The 25035-nt window shown below is 34.1% G+C and overlaps 1 protein-coding gene, 1 long non-coding RNA gene and 1 pseudogene across 2 annotated transcripts; all 3 read right to left on the reverse strand.

The window, feature by feature from the left end:
• Window positions 1–5587: 5587 nt before the first annotated feature.
• On the reverse strand, window positions 5588–11712 carry LOC116107649 (annotated as a pseudogene).
• Window positions 11713–15644: 3932 nt separating this feature from the next.
• LOC116107687 lies at window positions 15645–16640 on the reverse strand. The gene is made up of 3 exons (XR_004124512.1): window positions 16630–16640; window positions 16049–16150; window positions 15645–15806 (listed from the first exon to the last, which is right to left on the reverse strand). It is a non-coding gene; the product is annotated as an uncharacterized LOC116107687 (long non-coding RNA).
• Window positions 16641–16644: 4 nt separating this feature from the next.
• LOC116107650 (ALBINO3-like protein 3, mitochondrial) lies at window positions 16645–23301 on the reverse strand (the record flags this gene model as incomplete). The annotated part of the gene is made up of 9 exons (XM_031393939.1): window positions 23143–23301; window positions 21763–21838; window positions 21098–21149; window positions 20351–20465; window positions 19675–19962; window positions 17499–17572; window positions 17202–17291; window positions 16856–16965; window positions 16645–16726 (listed from the first exon to the last, which is right to left on the reverse strand). Coding segments are annotated over exons 5-9 (534 nt in total), but the record flags the coding sequence as incomplete, so codon positions are not given.
• Between the last annotated feature and the right edge of the window lie 1734 nt (window positions 23302–25035).

Raw genomic sequence — 25035 nt, forward strand, 5'->3', positions numbered from 1 at the left:
TCAATTTTCCTGTATCAGTTAATAAGTTAAGTACTATTTCTCTGAGAGAGGAAGATGCCTTCTTGTCCTGTTACCTCAACCCCTAAGAAATACTTCAACACTCCTAAATCTTTTGTATGAAACTGAGGGTGAAGAAATGACTAATAATGCAATCCCTGTGTGTCACTCCCAGTGATGATAATGTCGTCAAAAAATACAACAAGAAATAAGCCAACTGCGTTGTTTGTAAAGACTGAGTGATCAGACGTTGCTTTGTCATTCCGAACTTTGCAACTACCTCACTGAACTTTCCAAACCAAGCATGTGGATCTGTTTTCAAACCATACAACGATTTGCGAAGATGACAAAATTTCCCATACTCCCCTGAGCAACAAATCCAGGTGGTTGCTCCATATAGACTTCTTCTTGAAGGTCACCATGTAAAAAGCATTTTTTATGTCCAACTGATGTAATGGCCAGAATGAGTAGCCGCCATAGAGATAAATAAGGAACAGAAGTCAATTTAGCCACAGGGGAAAAAGTGTCAAAATAATCCACCCATAAGTTGAGATAGCTTTAGCTACAAGAACGCTTTAAGCCGAGCCACTGACCCATTAGGATTTACTTTAACAGCAAACACCCATTTGCATCCAATAGGCTTCTTTCCAGTAGGTAAGTCAACCAAGTTCCAAGTACCATTAACATCTAAAGCAGTCATCTCTTCTATCATAGCATCACGCCAACCAGGATGAGTAAGGCTTCATGGACAGTTGCAGGAAGGGAGACAGAGTCTAGTGATGCACAAAAGAACAAGAAGAAGATGATAGGTGATCATAAGAAACAAATGAAGATATAGGATAAGTACACAACGTTTACCTTTCCGAAGAGCAAGAGGAAGATCAAAAACACTCAAGGTTGGACCAACGACGAGAGTCTGGGTAGGACATGAAGTTGAGTGTCTTCTTGACGAGGAACACATGTATCGGATCACTGGGGAGGGTCTAACGACGAAGGGACTGGTACAAGAGGTTCCTGTCGACGAGAATAGACAATGCGAATTGGAGGTAGTGGACGGACAAGTGGTGGTGCCGGAGGAGGAACAGTATGTGGGGAAGACCAGGTGTGGACGTGACAGTATAGATTAGTAAGTCATCGTCCTCCCCTGACGTGTATAGGTGACGAAGTGGGAAAAAAAGGGGTGTTTCTAAGAAAGTAACATCAGGTGACACCAAATACTATTAAGACCGGACAATAACATCGATATCCCTTCTGAAGAAGAGAGGAACCTAGAAAAGCACAATTAAGAGATTTGGGATCTAACTTGGTTACTTGGGGTCGAACACACGAAACAAACAAGTACTACCAAATATCTTGGGGTAATAGGAAACAAAGACTTAGACGGGAAGAGAACACTGTAAGGAGTGGAACCATTCAAAATAGAGGAAGGCATGCGGTTAATTAGAAAACAGGCCGTGGAAACTGCATCGGCCCAAAACGTTTAGGACTTGCATTTGAAATAATAGGGCTCGAGCGGTTTCAAGAAGGTGCCTATTTTCCTCTCGGACTACTTTTGGGATGGTGTGTCAACACAAGAGGATTGATGAAGAATGCCATGCTGGCGCATATAAGACTGAAAAGAATCGAGAAATACTCTTGGGCCTAATCGCTTCTTAATGTGGACAGAAGTATTAAATTGAGTTTTAACTTCAGCACAAAAGGCACAAAAATGGAGAAAACAACTCAGAACGATTCTCATTAAATAAAGCCAAGTTACACGGAGTTGTCATCAACAAAGGTAACAAAATATTTAAATCCAGGTTTAGACACAATAGAACCCGGACCCCAAACATCTGAATGAACTAATTCAAAGGGGACAGTAGCCCGTTTATTGACTCTTGGACTGAAGAAAGACGGTGGTGTTTAGCAAATTGACATGACTTACAATCTAACGAAGATAATTTATTAAACTGAGGACATAGTTTCTTTAACAATGGTAAAGAAGGATGTCCAACACAATGCTCCTCAAAAGGGGTCGAAATACTAGAACATGCAATGGTTCTGGGCACCTGGTGTTCAAGGATGTAAAGCCCTCCATATTCATGTCCTTTACAATAATCTACCTCGTCGTAAGATCCTGAAACAGGCAATGATCAGGGAAAAATGAGATGCAACATTTAAGAGCGCGAGTGAGTTTACTCACAGAAAATAAATTAAAAGCGAACTGTGGTAGACTCAATACAGAGGATAGGGAAATTAACGGAGTAGGGGTAACAGACCCAGACCCAAGAACACAAGAAGTTGACCCATCAGCTAAAGTAACATTAGACAAAGAATTATGTGAATGATATGATGAAAAGAGACTATGATTACCGTCATATGATCGTGGCACCAGAATCAATGACCCATTGGAGGATGAGGAAATAAGACATGTGTTTGGTTTACCTGACTCGGCGACAACAGTGATGGAAGTAGATGAGGACTCAATGATTCTTGATACTGAAAAAATGGCAAACTCATCAGCTGAAATCATAACCTTCTTCTCAGAAGTATCAGTAGCGGTAACAATGAGCTGACTGAGGTGGGTCTTATTTTGCAACTTTCTATACGTGTGCTTTGTATGACCGGGTTCATGACAATAGTAGCACACCAATCCCTTGACCCTGACTCGATTCTCACGATAATTCGAACCCCTCTCTATTATTGCTCCTGTATATGAACGCCCAGTGTCATGATTCGACTTACAAGAGCACTACCGATTGAACAGATGGAGTGCTTTCTGTACGAAGAACCCTAGTAAATATGTCTTGGAGGGAGGTGATCCAGAACTAGCAAGAACCTGAGATTTAGTAGATTCAAACTCAGAAGGGAGTCCAGCTAGGAAACTCATAATCGCCATTTTCTCTCGTTGAGCTTGTGAACTTTCACATCAGCACTCACCGGTAGAAGAAGTTAAGTTCTTCATATGTCTTTTTAAAATCCATAAAATAGGCCGTAAAAGACACTATCTTGTTTCTCAGCTCGATAAAAAGCTTTGCATACATCAAAAATACTAGAAACATTCCTTTCCTAGAATACAAAAAATCTAGATAGTCCATCAATTCTTCACATATTCACAATGATTAATTAAACCAAGTACCTCACTGTTGATGGAGTTCCGTATTTGCAAGAACAACAGGGCATCCTCTCTCAACCATGTTTGTTTGAATCGTCTTCAGATGAAATTTGATGAGATGATATTTTACCAATGCTTCGCAGATAAAGACGAATTGTCTTACTCCAATCAAAATAGTTATCAGACCCATAAGCTTATGGTCCGTAATTTTTGACATTACAGGAACCATATCAATTATAGACTTACAGTCATGGTTAAAGGTGGAAAAGTAACCCGCCGGCCGGCCCGCGGCGGGGTACTTTTGTTGGCGGGCCGGGCCTAATCCGCCCGCCAACAAAAGGCAGGCCGGGTTAGGCCGCCATTTTCTCCAAAATGGGTGCCTAGCCGGCCCGCCAGCCCTAACCCGGGGTTAGGTGGCGGGGTTGGGCCGGGGTAGCCCAATTTTCCTTTTTTTTTTTTTTTTTTTGTTTTTTTATTAACTTTTCAAATAAATAATTATAAAATAATTATTTAATTAACTTTTCTAATATCAATAATTCAATTCAATTTTTTGTTTGTTAACATTTCAAATATTAATTCAATTTTGATACATAAAATTTAATATAAGAAAATTAGACTTATTGGAGTATGGAAATTGGAATTTGGAAAATTGGAAATATGAATTAAAAATTGCAAAAACTAATAAAAATTAAAATATGAGCAATTGCAAAAACTAATAAATGAATAATTGAGAGATTAGAGATTAGAGAATATGAGAGAATGAGAGAATTTGAGTGTGTGAGAAAAATGTGAGAACTTAAGGCCAATTTATAGGAAAAAATGGGAAAGAGAAATGACGAAAAAGACCCTTTCAACGGCTATAAAACGGCTATATTTCAAGGGTAAAAGGGTAATTTGAAAAATAAATAAAAATTTTTTTATTTTTTTTAATTTTTTTCGGCCAACCCGCGGGTTGGTACACAACCAACCCGGCGGGTTGCCGGGTCTCTTGCAAAAGAGACAAAATAGCAACCCGCCGGGTTGGGGGTTGCATTGTGCAACCCGGCCCGCGGGGGTTGCTGCCGGGTTAGGGTCAACCCGGACCGCCATCTTGGCGGTCCGGGCCTAACCCATTTTCCCGGGCCGGGTGGGTTGACCCGCCTAACCCGGCCCAAATTTTCCACCTTAGTCATGGTAAGAAGATGAAAATAGCCAACAAAAACTCTTCAACGAACAAACTCATATCAACAGAAACAAAACTGATATCAACAGAAATCAACAAAAATGTTCTGATTTGGTGAGAAACTGAGGAATTCCTAGGCAGTCGCTGAGAAAAAATGGCCACTCTCCAGGGTGACTCACGAAAAATGCTCACTTGGGCAGAAGAGAAAAAAAAAACAAACTGAAAAATAAAAAACAACTTAGAATTGCTTGTATGCTCTGATACCGTTACAAACAGAGAACTGATTGTAATTTTCTTATGTATTGCATTGACAAATTATACATCAATATATAGGAAAATAGAGAACTAATCTAGGAAATAAATAATCTAATCTAGGAAATAAAAAATCTAACTTCCTATTTTACAGATTTGTTCCTATTATGTATTGATTACAATCCTAATATCCTATTATAGATTTATTCACTTAATCATGCAATATCTGTAAGATTTTGCATGATTATCTACAACAATTTATAATTGAAGTAACGTTAAAAATCTCATGCATCCAATCTATAATAAGTAAATTTCAATTATATCATAAATAAAATCTTATACTATTAATTTTTTTTTTAAGTAAACCTCGACAGTACGAGGGAAATTTTATTAATTGAAAAAAAAAATATAACACCTAAACAGAGGGGGACGTAATGAGTCTTACCTCTCAAATAAGACTAAATACAATAAAAAGAAAAAAGAAAAATGATTGTGCATGAATTACAAAGAATAAATATAAAAGCATGTACACACACCATTAATGTTTATACAAAACAATCATATGAATGATAAAGCGAATCAAATTACTAAAATTTCTTGCATCGACATCTCAATATCTTTCAAAACAAGTAGTTAATTCATCCTTCATCATCATCACCATCTTCTTCATCATCATCATCATCATCATCATGATCTCCTCTATAGAGCATTGGTTATGAATAAACATGTAAAAGATGAATATATAACAATAATATGTATGACTATGCTAACTCTATATCCAACAAATTCTTAATAAAGCAATCAACAATCATCAACAACTCTTAAGAGATCTAATTTAGACTCAATTATAGATTGTTATAGTTTATAAAATAATCAATTACTTCTAATACTACAAATTAAAAGTGTTTTTCAAAATATTTTGAAAAGTGATTATGTACTTTAGGAAGGATTTTCGAATAAAAAATTAATTACATAAATAATAATTACTAAAATACCCTAAAAATCAATATAAGGTATGGACTAATTTTTTATTCAAATAATTATTTAATTTAATTGATAATTAACTATTAGCTTAATTTAAATGAAAAATAAAAAACATTATCCAACAAGATTGAATTTTTCCCTATCTTCCATAGCAAAACACTACTTTCACTACTCATTATGCCAACTTCGTTTGACTATCACAGAGGTACCATTGAAGTCGATGGATGAGCTACCAATAAGGACGGCAAACAATCACCAAAACTAGCGACCATCTACTGATCCATCAATTTTATTTTATTTTTCCTTTTGTATCAGTGTTAGTAATGAATATATACACAATCATATGAATAATCAAGAAAATCAAATTATCACAATTTCTTGTGGTGTCAATAATACTGAATAAATAATATGATAAAACAAGATTCATACCATCTTTTGATCCTCCTGCTTGATTTGCCTAAAAAAACAATAAGCTTATTAATAATAGACACCACTTGAACCATATTATTTAAAATGTATAATTTCAAATATAGAATATGAAGAGTTGTCACACAATTAATATAATGAGATTTATTATTTAAAATCCATATTTAAAAAAAAAAAAAAAATGAAGAGAAATGAAAACAATATTCACATAATAAATTGAACTTATTATAAATTTATTAAGAAAAGAAACAAAATTATTTATTGGTTTTGTCTATTGAATTAGTATGAGGCAAATGTTTGTTTAGTTGGTTGTGTAAAGAGAAAGAAGCAACTACCAGCTATAACCACTGTGTTTAAAAACAATCACAAACTACAAAGAAAAAGAAAGCTGAGAAAGAACAATAACAATCTACACAGAGAAGATTTTAACAAATAAATGGGGCTATGTTATGTTATGTTATGATGGTTGTTTGAATAAGTAACCTTACCAACGGGGTGTTGGGTTGGGAAACTCTTGACAATTACCTTTTAATATGCTAGGCATGAATGTTATTCATTAAATCTCAAATCTTAAAACATGAAACACAACCCTTACATTCAAATTGTACGTGAGGTTCCGAGGTAAGTCACTTACAGCTACCAGTTCTTTAGGGGTTAGGCCCTTGACAGATATTTTGCGTTGCTTTGCAGGGGAATCCAAATGTTTTTTAGGACTATCAATTTCTTCAGATTTTTCCAGTGCTCATGGAGCATCCTTGTCAGGTAACCCCAACTTTGCGCGAACAACAGGATATTTGAGGGATAATTGCTGCAAAGTTGATTATGATTTCACACACTTAACCAACTAAAACATATCGCACATAGGAACAAATTCTTTCCAAAAAAGAAAATTGCAATAACTACCTGAATCATACTAAATGTGCAATTAGTAACCCAATAAGACTACCCAGCAAATCAAGGTAAATAAATTAGTGATTATACCCAGCACAACGTCAGGGGAACTTCCCTATCAAACACTAACCTTTCTGATAAGGGTAAAGACCAGCAATTAGAAAAAGAAATTAAAATGAAATAGATAGCAGTGTTTTCACAATCCAATAGGCCATTGGCATTATCAGTATTTATGTATCAACTTTTGCCCATTCAGCCGGGGATGAGGTAACATATATGAACCACTTAGTTTGAATGGTTCCTAAAATCAATTATGCAATTAGGAATCTATCCTATGAGCTTAAATTCTGAGATTAATGATTACTCAATAAACTGTGGACAAATACAAGAACAAAAATAAATTTCACTGTGAATCTCAATAAACAATAAAAATATCCAAGAAGGTAAGCTAAAAGGGAAATCTGATTTAAAATCATGGAACAAAATAAAGGTAGCGTCTAGACATCCAAATATCTGTTGTAATACTGCAATAAGGAAGATAAATAATTTGTACTAAATATGGTATAAATATTACAGGGGAAATTATATGCCATTCTTATTCTCACAATTGACGTGAACATAAAATCTAGACTGTAAAAAATTTAGAATTTACTAATATAGCAGTAAGCAAACCTAAACAAAACTGTTAGCAACTCATTTTTGTCGGTAAGCCATGCATGCCTTCTTGTCTTTCAAGTGAAGATTTCCTAAAAGAAATCTGGAAAATATATCAAACAAGTAATAAGATGACCAGCAATAACTTCTCATAATATGTTAATATCAATTCACAATAACCACCCCCCCCCCAAACAAAAAAATAAAAATAAATAAATAACAGGGGACTCAGCTTGATAAGGATTTAGGGATGTTCTGCATCACAAAACTATACCCAGAAAGATGAAGGAACATAATAACTGACAACCTGGTTTGAAAACTTTAATCATTGATAGAGTCAAATACCTCAACATTAGAGGAGTGGAGAGCAGCTATCACTATTGGAAAGATGGGGCCTAAAAGACCATGAGGGAATTCAGTCAAGTTCTGGAACCACAAAGTCCCACCCTACAATAAATTCCATGGACAGAGCATCATACATTCTATGCTCCAATAGCAAAATAACATCACATTCAAAAAAAAAAATATGAGACATAAGCAGGGGAACGAAAAGTAAAAAGAGTTCCTTCATTGATGAGAATATTAAAGATAAAACAGAGAACTTGGCACCAAATTAAGAATTGTAAATTGTTTTCATTCACTATAAAACTAATAAGATGAGAACCAACAAAAACTATAGAAATAAGATGTGTAATTGTCATATGTCATCATTATAAAATTTATGCTGCATGCTGCAAGAAGCATGGCCAGATTGTATGGTTCAGAAACATATCAAGTCATTTGTAATCCAAAAGAAAGTAATAACAAGATTGGTAACCCTTAACGATATTAATCTATGAATACATAAAGACGATATTACTGTAGTAAGCATTAATACATATATATTTATTGTTCTATACAAATATTTAAGCATGTTAGTGCCTTACACGATCAAACCGTGGATGACCCTCCAGTGACATTTTCTGAATTCTGGTCACACCCAAGAGAAAACATGGGACCTGAAGAATTGAACAAAACACAACAAAATAAATAAGTACAAAATTTATTCAACCAAACTATATACTAGGCTACTGTTGCTAAAAGTTTCAGCCTAAAAGACAGAAGACAAATACATCAAAATACCAAAAGAATTAAGAAAAAAAAAAAAAAAGCAAAGAAAACAATAATAGTACAGAAATAACTGGCCCTCTATATAGATTCCAGGCTTTTGAATCTAACTCAAAATCCTCTAACCCAACATCTATCTATTTCTTTCAGTTAGAAGATGTGAATTTCTTTCTATGTCTGTGTGTCTTGGCTTGAGATGGGAGAAGAAAGGTAAAGTTATTTACACAATATATATAGCTGTGTCACCTGGATGGACAAGGAGGCAAGGAACCACATAAATGAGGGACACCCAACTGTTTTGTTTCCCTCCGAAAAAGTGAAATTTGATCAATGAAACTCCTTCCTGACTGAGGTGGTGGAAATGGTGGAGGCACTATGAGAATGCATACGAGAGTCAAACAAAAATTCATTGCAAATTAAATATATGAACAACAATGAAAGGGAGAGGGAGAATGACCCTGCAAGAATTCCAGAAGAATGATCTAGTATCCAACTGTTAATGAGGACGATGAATAGAATTACATACGACTCGCAACCTCGGAGGCAAGTCTGAATTACATAATTCTATGCAGGGAAAGAAGAATAAATATCTCCACATATCAGACAATTGTTAATAAGTACTGCAGCCTCACTTGGAATGTCTACCAAAAAAACACATGCACAACAGAAACAGAAACTTATACTGGTACATGGACCATTGTGTGCATAAATGCCCTTACCAAACTTGACGGCATCAAAGACAATGATACAACATTGAGCATCAGATAGACGATTTTTTGGAAGAAACCTTCAATTCAAGGAAGAAATCATTCCTTCCTTCTCTCTTTACGTATTGACCCCCAAAACCTACTTCTACTCCTACTCCTTTAACAAACAAATCATGGTCAAGAGTCTGTACATCAGATACAGGCTTTAAGGACACCACAACATACCCATCAAGGTGAAGCAAAAACAAAAAAAATCAACAATATTCTGCCACGCTCTACACTCAAGTTGGTAAAATATGCCAACTAAACTTAATTTGTTAATAGTTCATGTAGCTTGACAACCTCTCATTAATTATTAACAAGCCAGTAATCCCAGCATAACTCAAAAATTCCACAAATATATAAGGTTTTATAAATCCTAATCCAGATATCCCTTCGGTCCACCTTATCGCTATATGATATCACACCTTCAAGAAAGAAACTAGCATATAGTAGAATTTACACTACTGCATTTGTGTTTTCAAGTTTTATTCTCTAGCGAATGTGTACTGGCAAGAACTCCAAAGAACGGAAGTAACTAGAGCTACAAACAAATTGCAAGTGAAATGAAAAAGCAGACTTACATTTAGGAGATAACTCTCCTATCTTTCGCAGCTTAAGAAGCTGCAAAACAACAACAGGAAGCAACGCAAGTCTGAATGCCAAAGTCGAAGTAGCAATAATTACCCACCTAAAAAGTCCTTATACACCAACTAATTAAAACAAAACATCTCAAGAGTGAATTTCATTCACCACGAAAAGGAAGATATAAAAGAATTTAAAAGAAGAAAATAACATTTCAAAGAGAGAGCAATTTTATAGCGCTTTGTGACAATTTCCCACTTCATGAAACACATTTACACACAAAAGTAAGCTAGACAGAGCAAGCTTTACCAAGGGAAGCCAGAGAGGTTATGATAAGCATCGAGCACCGAAATCAGAGTTTGAACAGGAAGAATCGACTCTTCACCACTGCCAATCACTCCGTCCCAAAAGTTAACAATCTCCGCCGGGATCGGCACGGAGTCAGTGAACGAGTCGTCGTCTACTGAACCGGAGTGGAAGATACGAGAACCCACCGGCGAGTGCTTGAAGTAGGGTGACTCTGACGGTTCTGGTGGTGGTAGTGTCGCGTGGAAGAGGTGATAGAGCGGCGGTGCGTGAGGTGGAGAGTAATTCTTGTTTAGACTCTAATTTCAATTCCTAAAATTTTAAAAAAATGAAAAAAATAAAATTCTTTTTTCAATTTAAGAGATTCTAATTTCAATTCCTAAAATTTTATAGGGTTAACTTGTCTTAGGAAAATTATTTTGAAAGTGATTATGTACTTTAGGAAGGATTTTCAAATAAAAAATTAATTATGTAATGATAATTACTACAATACCCTAAAATTCAATATAAGGTATAAACTAATTTTTTTATGTGAATATTTTAATTGATAATTAAATATTAGCTTTATTTTAAAAAATAAAAAATAAAAACAGTATCCAACAAGATTGAATATATTCACAATCAAATGAATTACTAAGCAAATCAAATTATCACAATTTTGTGTGTTGTCAATAATATCGAATAAATAATATGTTTTAAACCATAATTTATACCATTTTCACTCTCTACTTGAATCCAATTCTTCTGTCAGATTCGCCTATAAAAACAATAAACTTATTAATAATAAACACCCGTTTGAACTTTATTATTTAAAATGTATAATTTCAAATATAGAATATAAAAAATTATCACACAGTTAAGATAACGAGATTTATTACACAACTATACCATTTTCACTCTCAACTTGAATCCGATTCTTTTGTCTGATTCGCGTACAAAAACAATAAGTTTATTAATAATAAACACCCCCTTGAACTTTATTATTTAAAATGTATAATTTCAAATATAGAATATAAAAAATTATCACACAATTAATATAATGAGATTTATTATTTAATATATATATTGAAAAAAACAATCACAAACTAGAAACATAAAGAAACCTGAGAAAGAACAATCACATCCCCCTGTTTGTGAAAAAGATTGCATATAAAAAGTCAAAAACATTACCAACGGCCAGTGCTAGGCATAAATGTTGATAAGCTTATTCATTATATCTCAAATCTTAAAACAATAGGATAGGGTTACTCTATTGATTTGAATGTCATATTTATATACATTTAATTTAAATAAAGTGCATCAATGAGAAGATCATCAATGCAAAATGGTAAAACTTTACAATATTAATTACAAGATGTAATGTAGCTCTTTCATCATTAAGTATGTACCTGTTCAATGAAGTACTCTTGAACTGCGACATTCAGGTTGCCATTCCAACGATAACCCCATTCTGAAAACACTTTGTTAAGCTTGGGTGTCACTTGCTCTCCATAACCAAAGGTCTTCATTTTTCTACATCCACATATCTCTAGCCTCTCCAATGCTGGGTATTCAATAGTATATGATCTAAAGCTAAAACAAGTGAGGTTGTCTAGATATCTAAGTTCCAAGTAGTACAAACTAGGAAACACTATCCTCTCTATTGATGCTTCTTTTTCTCCTTTCTCATTTGTGACAATTTCTTGTATTGTTGAGCATCTCCATAATTGAAGGCTTTTGAGCTTCACCAAACATTTGACAATGGAAGGGGTGAAGAGGTTTTTTAATTTAGGACAACTAACTATCTGTATAGAAGTTAGGTTTCCCAAACTTGGGGAGGTTATGGTGTGGTCTAACTCCTCATCCAAAGTTTCTTTCTTCTCAAAGATCTCCTCTAAATTATTACAATACCTTATATCTATTTCTTCCAAACAAATAAGGCTTTGGAGTAGAGTTGGTGAAAATAGTTTTATCAACTTATAGCATGACCAAAGTTGTACTCTCTTCAAGCTACAAAGACTTATGGATTGATGGTCACCATTCCATATATGTGACAACTCTGGCAACCATCCCAATATTAGATACTCTAACGATGAGAGTAACTTGGCTTCTCCCTCTGTAATCTTAATATCTTTACAATCAGATATATATACCAATGATTCACAAGATGTGATATGAAGATACTTCAATTCACTGAACCCTTCTTCAACTAGGTTATGGCTAATACTCTCTAAATTAGCAATTTTCTCTAAAACTAGCCACTCGGTTCTTTTGAGCAAACCTCTAACCCAATCATGTATTTTTGAAATGTTGGTTTTTGAGACATTCATATTTCTTGCGTATCTACTCTCATCCAAATAATCATCACCGAAATCACTATAACCTATTTTTAATTTAAATTTGGACAGGTTATTTTGGAATACCAACAATTTTGGTGAGAGGTCAAGGTTTGGAATATTAATCTCTAAATGAGTAAATAGAGACAAAGCTTATAACTCAACAAGATTGGCATTGCTTTTCAAATTTTCACTTTCATATTCCCATTGCCAAAATCTATTAATGTACAACTCCTCTAACTTTTTAAAAGAGGGTATAACACCATGAGGTATTAGTGTTAACTCCCAACAATTATTCAAATCTAATAACCTGAGATTACTTAATTGGCTAAAAGAAACAGGGATCTCTTGAATAGAAGATCTGGAAAGGCTAAGAATCTCTAGTTTACTTAGACCTCCAATCATTGATAGGTCACCCAACTTGCAACCACTAACATACAATGTTTTAAGATTTGAAATAAATGAAAGTGAATCAGGCAACAACAAGAGCGTGAATCCACTCAAGTTTAAAACATTAAGATTTTTCATTCCTTGAAAGAAATTCTCAGGAAAAAAAATCTCAAAATTGCCTTGCAACATCAAAACATGCAACTTTGGGCATTCCAACTCATTAGGTAGCTCCATAGTATTATTTGACATCAATGAGATGCATGTAAAATCTTCACATTTATCTCTATTTGTCCACTCTCGTAGACCAATGCCAACTTTTACCAAGAATTGGTGGTTGTATTTAGGAGCTATGTTTAATGCGAAATCCCGCACTACATCATGCATTTTGTGGATGACCCTCCAGTGACATTTCTGAATTCGGTCACACCCAGAGAAAAAATGGGACCTGAAGAATTGAACAAAACACAACAAAATAAATAAGTACAAAATATTCAACCAAACTATATACTAGGCTACTGTTGCTAAAAGTTTCAGCCTAAAAGACAGAAGACAAATACATCAAAATACCAAAAGAATTAAGAAAAAAAAAAAAAAAAGCAAAGAAAACAATAATAGTACAGAAATAACTGGCCCTCTATATAGATTCCAGGCTTTTGAATCTAACTCAAAATCCTCTAACCCAACATCTAACTATTTCTTCAGAGAAGATGTGAATTTCTTTCTATGTCTGTGTGTCTTGGCTTGGATGGAGAAGAAAGGAAAGTTATTTACACAATATATATAGCTGTCACCTGGATGGACAAGGAGGCAAGGACCACATAAATGAGGGACACCCAACTGTTTTGTTTCCCTCCGAAAAAGTGAAATTTGATCAATGAAACTCCTTCCTGACTGAGGTGGTGGAAATGGTGGAGGGACTTGAGAAATGCATACGAGGTCAAACAAAAATTCATTGCAAATTAAATATATGAACAACAATGAAAGGGAGAGGGAGAATGACCCTGCAAGAATTCCAGAAGAATGATCTAGTATCCAACTGTTAATGAGGACGATGAATAGAATTACATACGACTCGCAACCTCGGAGGCAAGTCTGAATTACATATTCTATGCGGGAAAGAAGAATAAATATCTCCACATATCAGACAATTGTTAATAAGTACTGCAGCCTCACTTGGAATGTCTACACAAAAACACATGCACAACAGAAACAGAAACTTATACTGGTACACGGACCATTGTGTGCATAAATGCCCTTACCAAACTTGACGGCATCAAAGACAATGATACAACATTGAGCATCAGATAGACGGTTTTTGGAAAAACCTCAATTCAAGGAAGAAATATTCCTTCCTTCTCTTTTACGTATGACCCCCAAAACCTACTTCTACTCCTACTCCTTTACAAAAACAATCATGGTCAAGAGTCGTACATCAGATACAGGCTTTAAGGACACCACACAACATACCATCAAGGTGAAGCAAAAACAAAAAAAATCAACAATATTCTGCCACGCTCTACACTCAGTTGGTAAATATGCCAACTAAACTTAATTTGTTAATAGTTCATGTAGCTTGACAACCTTCATTAATTATTAACAAGCCAGTAATCCCAGCATAACTCAAAAATTCCACAAATATAAAGGTTTTATAAATCCTAATCCAGTATCCCTTCGGTCCACCTTACGCTATATGATATCACACTTCAAGAAAGAAACTAGCATATAGTAGAATTTACACTACTGCATTTGTGTTTTCAAGTTTTATTCTCTAGCGAATGTGTACTGGCAAGAACTCCAAAGAACGGATGTAACTAGAGCTACAAACAAATTGCAAGTGAAATGAAAAAGCAGACTTACATTTAGGAGATAACTCCCTATCTTTCGCAGCTTAAGAAGCTGCAAAACAACAACAGGAAGCAACGCAAGTCTGAATGCCAAGTCGAAGTAGCAATAATTACCCCTCTAAAAAGTCCTTATATACACAACTAATTAAAACAAAACATCTCAAGAGTGAATTTCATTCACCACGAAAAGGAAGAATAAAAGAATTTAAAAGAAGAAAATAAAATTTCAAAGAGAGAGCAATTTTATAGCGCTTTGTGACAATTCCACTTCATGAAACACATTTACACATAAAAGTAAGCTAGAGAGAGCAAGCTTTACCAAGGGAAGCCAGAGAGTTATGATAAGCATCGAGCACCGAAATCAGAGTTTTAACAGGAAGAATCGACTCTTCACCACTGCCAATCACTCCGTCACAAAAGTTAAAATCTCCCGGGATCGGCAGGAGTCAGTGAACGAGCGTCGTCTACTGAACCGGAGTGGAAGATACGAGAACCCACCGGCGAGTGCTTGAAGTAGGGTGACTCTGACGGTTCTGGTGGTGGTAGTGTCGCGTGGAAGAGGTGATAGAGCGGCGGTGGAGAGTAATTCTTGTTTAGACTCTAATTTCAATTCCTAAAATTTTAAAAATGAAAAAAATAAAATTCTTTTTTCAATTTAAGAGATGCTAATTTCAATTCCTAAAATTTTACAGGGTTCATTGTCTTAGGAAAATTTTTGAATGTGATTATGTACTTTAGGAAGGATTTTCAAAAAAAAATTAATTAGTAATGATAATACTAATACCCTAAAATTCAATATAAGGTTTAAACTAATTTTTTATGTGATATATATTTTAATGATAACAATTATTAACTTGGTTTTAAAAAATAAAAATGGACAATATGCCATTCTTATTCTCACAATTGACGTGAACATAAAATCTAGACAGTAAAAAATTTAGAATTTACTAATATAGCAGTAAGCAAACCTAAACAAAACTGTTAGCAACTCATTTTTGTCGGTAAGCCATGCATGCCTTCTTGTCTTTCAAGTGAAGATTTCCTAAAAGAAATCTGGAAAATATATCAAACAAGTAATAAGATGACCAGCAATAACTTCTCATAATATGTTAATATCAATTCACAATAACCACCCCCCCCCCAAACAAAAAAATAAAAATAAATAAATAACAGGGGACTCAGCTTGATAAGGATTTAGGGATGTTCTGCATCACAAAACTATACCCAGAAAGATGAAGGAACATAATAACTGACAACCTGGTTTGAAAACTTTAATCATTGATAGAGTCAAATACCTCAACATTAGAGGAGTGGAGAGCAGCTATCACTATTGGAAAGATGGGGCCTAAAAGACCATGAGGGAATTCAGTCAAGTTCTGGAACCACAAAGTCCCACCCTACAATAAATTCCATGGACAGAGCATCATACATTCTATGCTCCAATAGCAAAATAACATCACATTCAAAAAAAAAAATATGAGACATATGCAGGGGAACGAAAAGTAAAAAGAGTTCCTTCATTGATGAGAATATTAAAGATAAAACAGAGAACTTGGCACCAAATTAAGAATTGTAAATTGTTTTCATTCACTATAAAACTAATAAGATGAGAACCAACAAAAACTATAGAAATAAGATGTGTAATTGTCATATGTCATCATTATAAAATTTATGCTGCATGCTGCAAGAAGCATGGCCAGATTGTATGGTTCAGAAACATATCAAGTCATTTGTAATCCAAAAGAAAGTAATAACAAGATTGGTAACCCTTAACGATATTAATCTATGAATACATAAAGACGATATTACTGTAGTAAGCATTAATACATATATATTTATTGTTCTATACAAATATTTAAGCATGTTAGTGCCTTACACGATCAAACCNTAGTTCATTATACTCGGGATTATAAGCAGCAGCTAAATGCAGATGCTTTACAACTTCAGCCTTGCGACCTACATTACATAAAGCACTGAAAACCCCAGTAGTTAGTGCCCAAACAATAGACATAAATTGTAATGACAATATTGATCAATTCTGAGACGAGCGAATATCAGGTTATAAGTAAAAACACTTGAGAAATGATTGTGTAAATTCATACCTTGAAAGTAATACCAATCCATCATAATAATGGGCTTTGGAACTTTTTTCCTCTAGCTCTTCCAGATTTGCAATTCTTTCCAGGTGTACAATTCCTTCAGCCATTTTCCCCTGTAACATACAGAAGAAAATGGAAGCAAATGAAAAAAAAAAAAATGAATGCCCTTCTTCATCGAGTAATTATATTTTTAAGCCTGCTCACCGAGCTCAAAAAGTTTACAGTGGCCCATGGCTGGGTCCTAAAATTGAACTCAAATTGTGGCATAGTTTTGAGAATAATATGTTACGTTCATGCCCTTTTATTTCAGAGTAGTGGGTAGAATCCCAAAAGCATCAATGAGTTTTACCTGTCTTATATAGGCAACACCGGCCCACTGAGAAGCAACAATTAAAAGATCAATATTTTCAACTTTTGTGGGATGGCTGGAGATGAAGAGCTGATGTGATGTCAAAGAAACAACTTTTAGTTAATGACACAGCAGAAACGTTGATATGAGCATAAAATACTTTTAGTTAATAAAACGCTTTTATTTAAACTTTTGTAATTACCATAAAGCATGCTTCCCGCCTATATAAATCCTACTTTATATCCAAAACATCTGATTGTGAAAAAACATAAGATAATTAAATTAAACTAGACGGACCTTGGAGATAGCACGCTCCAAATATTCAATAGCCTCCGCTAGCAGTCCTTTCTGCAGTTGAGTCTGCCCCATAACTATCAAAGCATTTATGTAATCAGGATCCTCATCAAGCGCCAGTCCGTCATCAAACGTTAACTACTTAGGGCAACAGCTCTTATTCGATGTTTTAATAAAATAAAACTACAGAATGCGGAGGGAAGGAAAGGGGGCACAAGAAGAGAAAGTTACTGCAAAAAAAGAATTTGCTCTTTCTTTCGGTCCTTTTGACAAGTGTTTGACTGAAGCTGTCCAAAATTCAAACAACAAAGATTGAAGACAACATGTAACACAAACCTTACATTCAAATTGTAGGTGAGGTTCCGAGGTTAGTCACTTACAGCTACCAGCTCTTTAGGGGTTGGGTCCTTGAAACATATTTTGCGTTGCTTTGCAGGGAAATCCAAATTTTTTTCAGGACTATCAATTTCTTCAGATTTCACACTAAACCAACTAAAACATATCACACATAGGAACAAATTCTTTCCAAAAAAGAAAATTGCAATAACAACCTGAATCATACTAAATGTGCATTAGCAACCCAATAAGACGACCCAACAAATCAAGGCAAATAAATTAGTGATTATACCCAGCACAACGTCAGGGGAACTTCCCAGTCAAACCTAAATAAAACTGTTCTCAACTAAAATTTGCCAATAAGCCATGCGGGCCTTCTTGCTTTCCAAGCGAAGATTTCCTAAAAGAAATCAGGTAAATATATCAAACAAAAGATGGCACAAACTGTAATAAGATGACCAGTAACAACTTCTCATAATATGTTAATATTAATTCACAATCCCCATCCCCGCCCCCCCCCCCCCCCCCCCCCCCCCCCCCCCCCCCACCACCCCCCCCCCCCCCCCCCGCCGGAAACAAAAAAAAAAGGGGGTGACTCAGCTTGATAAGGATTGAGGGATGTTCTGCATCACCATTATAACCAGAAAGATGAAGGAACATAATAACTGACAATCTGGTTTAGAACTTTTAATCATTGATACAGTCAAATACCTCAACATTAGTGGAGCAGCTATCAGTCTATCACTATTGGAAAGACGGGGCCTACAAGACCATGAGGTTATTAAGTCAAACTCTGGAACCACAAAGTCCCACCATGTAATAAATTCCATGGACAGAGCATCATACATTCTATGCTCCTATGGCAAAATAACATCACATTTCAAAAAAAAATATGAGATATGCAGGGGAACGAAAAGCAAAATGAGTTCCTTCATTGATGAGAATATTAAAGATAGAACAGAGATCTTGCAACCAAATTAAGAATTATAAACTGTTTCATTCACTATAAAACTAATAATTTGAGAACCAACAAAAACTATAGAAATGAGATGGGTAATTATCATATGTCATCTTTGTAAAATTTACGCTGCATGTTGCAAGAAGCATGGCCAAATTGTCTGGTTCAGATACATATCAAGTTCTTTGTAATCCAAAAGAAAGTAATAACGGGATAGGTAACCCTCAACGATATTAATCAATGAATACATAAAGACTATATTACTATAGTAAGCATTAATACATATATTTATTGCTCTATACAAATATTCAAGCATGTTAGTGCCATACACAATCAGTGACATTATCTGAATACTGGTAAAACCTAACATAAAACATGGGACCTGAAGAATTGAACAAAACACAACAAAATAAATAAGTACAAAATTTATTCAACCAATCTATATACGAGGCTACTGTTGCTTAAAGTTTTCGCCTAAAGGACAAAAGACAAACAGATCAAAATACCAAAAGAATAAAAAGCAAAGAAAACAATAATAGTACAGAAATAACTGGCTAACATCCATATATATTTTTTCAGTTAGCATTGCAAGTCTGAATGCCAAAGTCGAAGTAGCAATAATTACCCACCTGAAAACGCTTTCTACACTAACTAATTAAAACAAAACATCTCAAGAGTGAATTTCATTTATCATGGAAAAGGAAGATATTAAAAAATTTAAAAGAATACATCTATATATTACAATAATAGTACAGAATTAACTGGCTAACATCTATATATTTTTTCCAATTAGGAGATGTGTATTTCTTTCTAGGTCTGTGTATCTAGGTTTGAGATGGGAGAAGAAAGGTAAAGTTATTTACAGAATATATGTAGCTATATCACCTGGATGGACAAGGAGGCTAGGAATCACAGAAATGAGGGACACCCGATTGTTTTTGTTTCCCTCCAAAAAAGTGAAATTTGATGAACGAAACTCCTTGCTGACTGAGGTGGTGGAAACGGTGGAGACACTAATTTTATCATGTACTCTATATATTGAAAGGCAACCAATCAGTTTCATGAAGCGGGCTATGTGCTCTACCGAGCTAGAGCTTCCTCCATCTCACTGGCTACCATTTTGATAAAATGTTTTCATCACTTCCAATTTAAGAAGTTTTAGCTCTCATGCACCTAATAAAATATAAAAATAATAATAATAAAGATTGATACATCTTGCTGGATGCAGAGCCGATTTGAAGACAAAGAAGAAATTGCTTATTCTTTGTATGGAATGAGGATTTAATAATGGATATGAAAGTATTTATGCTATACCTAGAGGCAATATTGTACATTCATAAAAAGTCTTTAAACCAATTAGATGAGCACTCTCTGCAGAAGATATGCAGCATGTGTGAGATACTCACTCTTTCCACTAACTTCAATGTGAACAGAAATTTTAAGCAACGGCTATTGTGTATTACCATATATGTTAAAAGAAAGAAGTTTGTGCATAAATTTCTTTTTCTGAGCTCAGGTTGGTCAAAAGACCCTCCAAAAGTAAAAACCAAGTTCACCTTACCAAATAGGATAATTAGTGAAAGCATGCATCTCATAGTTGTTTTGTTTTAAATCAAAAAGCAATTCTTCAACACCTTCTATGTAATAATATCCTCTTCTCATACAATTTTTAAGTCCTGCAGAGATTTTTAGTTAAAATTAGTATTTTACAAATAAGGAAGGATAGATCCATAGAAGAAAGAGAACAGAGAGCATATCAACATATCCAAGGAATAGTCATTCAGAAATAAAGATAAATCAGAATATCTGCAATTGATTCTCAAAATATTACACTAAAATACTGCGTTTCACTTTGTAATTTGATTAATTGGTGGAAAGGATAAAAAGGACAGGCTAAAGTGATTCATGACATAAGAAAATTACGAACAAAATGATAAGATACAGACCAGCAACCAGTACAAAAATTGCTATTGTATAAGAGTTAGATTTTAGTTGGATTAAAAGTTAATTAACAATATATTATCAATTATTCATATTTGCTTGGCTCACGTATGTAACCGAAACTGGTTTTGAAAAACAATCTAAACAAACAATGCAGTTAATCACATGTAAGAAAAGAAAATAACAAATATAAGTTGCATTGTTACTGAACGAAAACTCGGTTAAAAAAAAAAAAAAAAAATACGTTTTATATGATTTCTTGTACTGAAGACCAAAACAATTGTCAGGCAAAACCCAGAACATGCTTTCCACTCTAACATGGCAGGCACTAGATTGTCGAAGCTCATAAAAAGAGAAATTTACCAACCTTCCAAATTGAAAGGCCTTTCGTCTTTAAAGAATTTTCTAGCTAACTCCACCTGAAATAAGACAAGACACATTAGTATAGGACATTTGATGGGACCAAAAGCAAAAAAACAGCACATTAAGATGATCAATTGATGTAAATTTAAGAAAGCAATACAGTGAATTTTATAGCAGAAGGGAGTTATTAAGGCTAAAATATATCAAATTTACAAGATGAAGAGTATGAGAGAAATTGCCCAAAAAACAGGGGCATAACTTTGCAAGATCCTCAACTTTTGGGAGGAAAGATCACTCCACATTTCCAACAAGTTATACAATCCGGAAATAGAGATTATTGATCAATAATTTTAAATTCCAAAATCCAACTTGTGTTTCAATGCAACTCCACACTTCAAAATATAAAAAGGACACATAAACACAAAAAGAGAACAATAATATAACCATTATGCAATCAAAATAAATAGAAGGATATAAAATCCTTTTATGACTTCTCAAATTTCAAACACGAATTGACCTAATCACTTAATAAAATTGATCACTCAACATTCTATACTGTACAAATTTAATCATTCAATACCACAAATGATGCCTCAAATCAATTTAACTGAAAAATGAGTTCCTTCAACTGAATGAAAGATAATATTTGGACAATAGTGTCGCACATACCTCATCAATCAGCCCCTTTTTGAATTCAATCCATGCAGTTGGGTGCTTGCATTCTATTAGTTCCTTCATAGGCATTCTGAGCATAAATTCTCATTTTGATTATTGCAACCTTCATATAAGGAAATAACTGGAAAGATCAAGAGAAAGGCATGCTGAGTATCCAAATACTGTTTCTGAAAACTCCCAACCAAATGTATTTTTGTAAGATTCATGTATCATTTGTTTCCAAAAAGGAAAAAATCTGTCCCTTGTAAAAAGAAAAAATTCTAATATTTATACAAGCTCTCTAATCATAACACAAATAGGCAAAGCAATGGCCAATAAGGCATCAACAACAGTTATCTTCATCACTATGTTAGCATGTGTCCTTAACAAGACACTTGGTGAATAAGCACAACATCACACACAAACCAAGATGCATCAATTCATTACATGCGGTCGTCTATTACCTTTATAGACCCTAACTCAAGAGCCTACATCATAGAAGATGATTAACAATATTTTTGTGAATTTCTATGGATTGGAAGCATTTACTTCTAGGCGCTAACTATGCTCAATAGTCATTTTGATCATCTTAAAGATAGAGACGTGCAGAAAGACGCCACCATTTCATCAAGAACCTTTCTGAATTTGCAAAAATCATCATAAACCTCCGTTAAATTTCCCAAAAACATTTAATCTCTAAGTTCTGTAAGATTTATCATAACTGAAACCACAAACACAAACACTCTAGCACTCCCGAAGCTTTCCTTTCTTATGTTATAATACCAGCAAGAATTAAATTACGCGATTCTCAATTATATAATCAGAATTGGTATGGAAACCAATATATTTCAAATCATCACTTTAAAATCAACCGTTAACCAAAATAATATTCATCCTCATTCAATATGTTAACTTCTTCAAGACAATACCATACCAACATTATAGAAATAACCATAATATTCAAAGAAACATTTGTTTTCTCCAAGTTTTAAAAAAAATAATCAGAAACTACCATTAAGAACAAAGTCTCTACCTATTCTCTAAAGTCTAAACGAAACAATCTACTCTTCAAGAAGCTTTCCCTTACTTAGATTATAATCACATCAACATTGAAAAATCCAAAATTCTATAATGAGAAATACCATGAAAACTGAAAATATTTCGTCCTCATGATACTGTATCAGCATTATTGAAATAACAACCAACAAAACAACCCCACTATCTCTCTTTACCCTTTATTTGATCAGAATTCTTCACAAATAATCTAATTCTGTTCACACTAATTCATTTTCATTGCTTACATAAAACTTTATTTTTTTTCTTCGAAAAGGCTTTGACTTTGGCGTCCCAATTTCTGACAAAAAACATAAACAAATAGAGCAAAAGAGCGATTACCCAAAGAAGGAAGGGACATCCTGGTAAAAAGGGTCACGAACGATTGTGTCCATGATGTCAAAGAGCAGTATGGGAAGCTTTCTCTGTTGAGTTTGTCCACTCAAGGAGGCCATGAGGGGCCTTTTTGTAATGTTTTTAAAGCTCGGATTTAAAGAAATTCTTGTGTGTTTTCTAGAGTAAGCTTTTAGAGGGATTGTTGTCGAACTCAGTGTGGTGGGTACTCTCATAGACACTGCTGCCATTCAGATCCTAGTTCCGAACCGTGAAGTGGGTTGGGTTTGTTTTGTTTGGTACCCGGGAAAATGAAGTGTAATATCATTTTAGTCACTGTTATTTTTGTTTAGTTTTGGTTCAATTTTCGACCTCCCCTTACTTTTAGTAGAATTTTAAAATGTCCCCCTAGTCTGGAAACTATCCATCACGTTCCTTGTATTATGTCGATGAATGCTAACAACATTTTCTTTTTTACTCTTGCACTTCCTTCTTGATAGTGTATAAAGACCAAAACAAAAAAACAAAAAAGGTTTGCAAGCCTATACTTCCCCATAAACAAAATAGAGTGGCTAGTTCGGTTTTTTATACAAAATCAAAATCAAAGTCAATGAATGAGAAAGTAAGTATTGCTAACATTTCTCGTATAAAGTAACCTTGACAATATTCGGGACCATGATTAAGGACTTTAACCTCTCATCTCAACCATTACACAAACCCATATTTGTGAGGTGGAGTCAAGTAAATATTTTTAGGGTATATAGGTCCTTAGAGGGAAAATTAAAAAAAAAAAATTAAATAAGTAAAATGATATAATTAATTGAATTTTATTTATTATGTTTAAAATTTCTTGTTGACAGTTTTTTTTTTTTTTTTTTTTGGGCCGGGCGGGGGGGTGGGGGGGTGGGGGGTTTCACTTGCACTAACTCTCAATTTTAGGTGTATCATTTCTCATCAATCATAAAATTTTTTGGGGATCCCTCGTCCACTAGGGTTGGATTTTTTCAAGCAATCGATCAAACGATACTTTAGCAAAATCATAGAAAGGACAATAATAATTAAGTAAAATGTTAGAGAAGATCATCAAATTTAAGCAAAAGCTTAGATGAAATCAACAACATTGAAGGGAGTTTACAACAAAACATAATGCCCCGGTAATTATTCTTATAAAAATAGTTACTATCTCTTATTCGAGGTAAAAAAAAAAATTCTCATAATTTTAATCTATCTAAAATTGGGAGTGCCCCAGTGACATCTACTATGCAAAGTACTAGTTAAAACTTATTTCACTTTATAATACAACTGAATGACCAAAAAAAAAAAAAAAATGGAAGGATTAAATTGATATTCTCTTTTGGAATATTCTCTAAACCCCTTTCACATGTAAACCCCGAGTATTCAAGAATGACTATAAACCCCCGAGCAAATGAGTTTACATTGTCTTGTATGCTTTACAAATAAATCAATAAATAAGTTGACGTATTGTATCAATCCAAACCCAATCTATTTACTTATTCATGTTAAAGGTTTCAACCTATTTAATATTCGTGTTATAAATGTTTCAACCCATTACGACACGTTTAATAACTTGACCTGTTTCAAACACGTTTAATAATTTGTCCTATTTAATAATTGACAAATTTAACCTGTTTACAACATATTTAACAATTGACAATTTTAACATGTTTGTGACACTTTTAAAGTATTATTTGATATAAATGCATGGTTAATTAGCTATTTCTGTTATTTATTTTTATTATTAAATTAAGGTTTTAAAAACTAGTTCTGTTTGATTGGTTGAACTGGTTCGACTGGGACTTGGTTTGTGAGTTAGGTCAGAAGGACCAAAAAATCGAGGGGTCATTTCACCGTGAATAACTTATGGTTAGACCGAGAGTACTA

The sequence above is a fragment of the Pistacia vera genome, unplaced genomic scaffold (assembly GCF_008641045.1).
Source record: "Pistacia vera cultivar Batoury unplaced genomic scaffold, PisVer_v2 Contig545, whole genome shotgun sequence".
Taxonomy (NCBI): domain Eukaryota; kingdom Viridiplantae; phylum Streptophyta; class Magnoliopsida; order Sapindales; family Anacardiaceae; genus Pistacia; species Pistacia vera.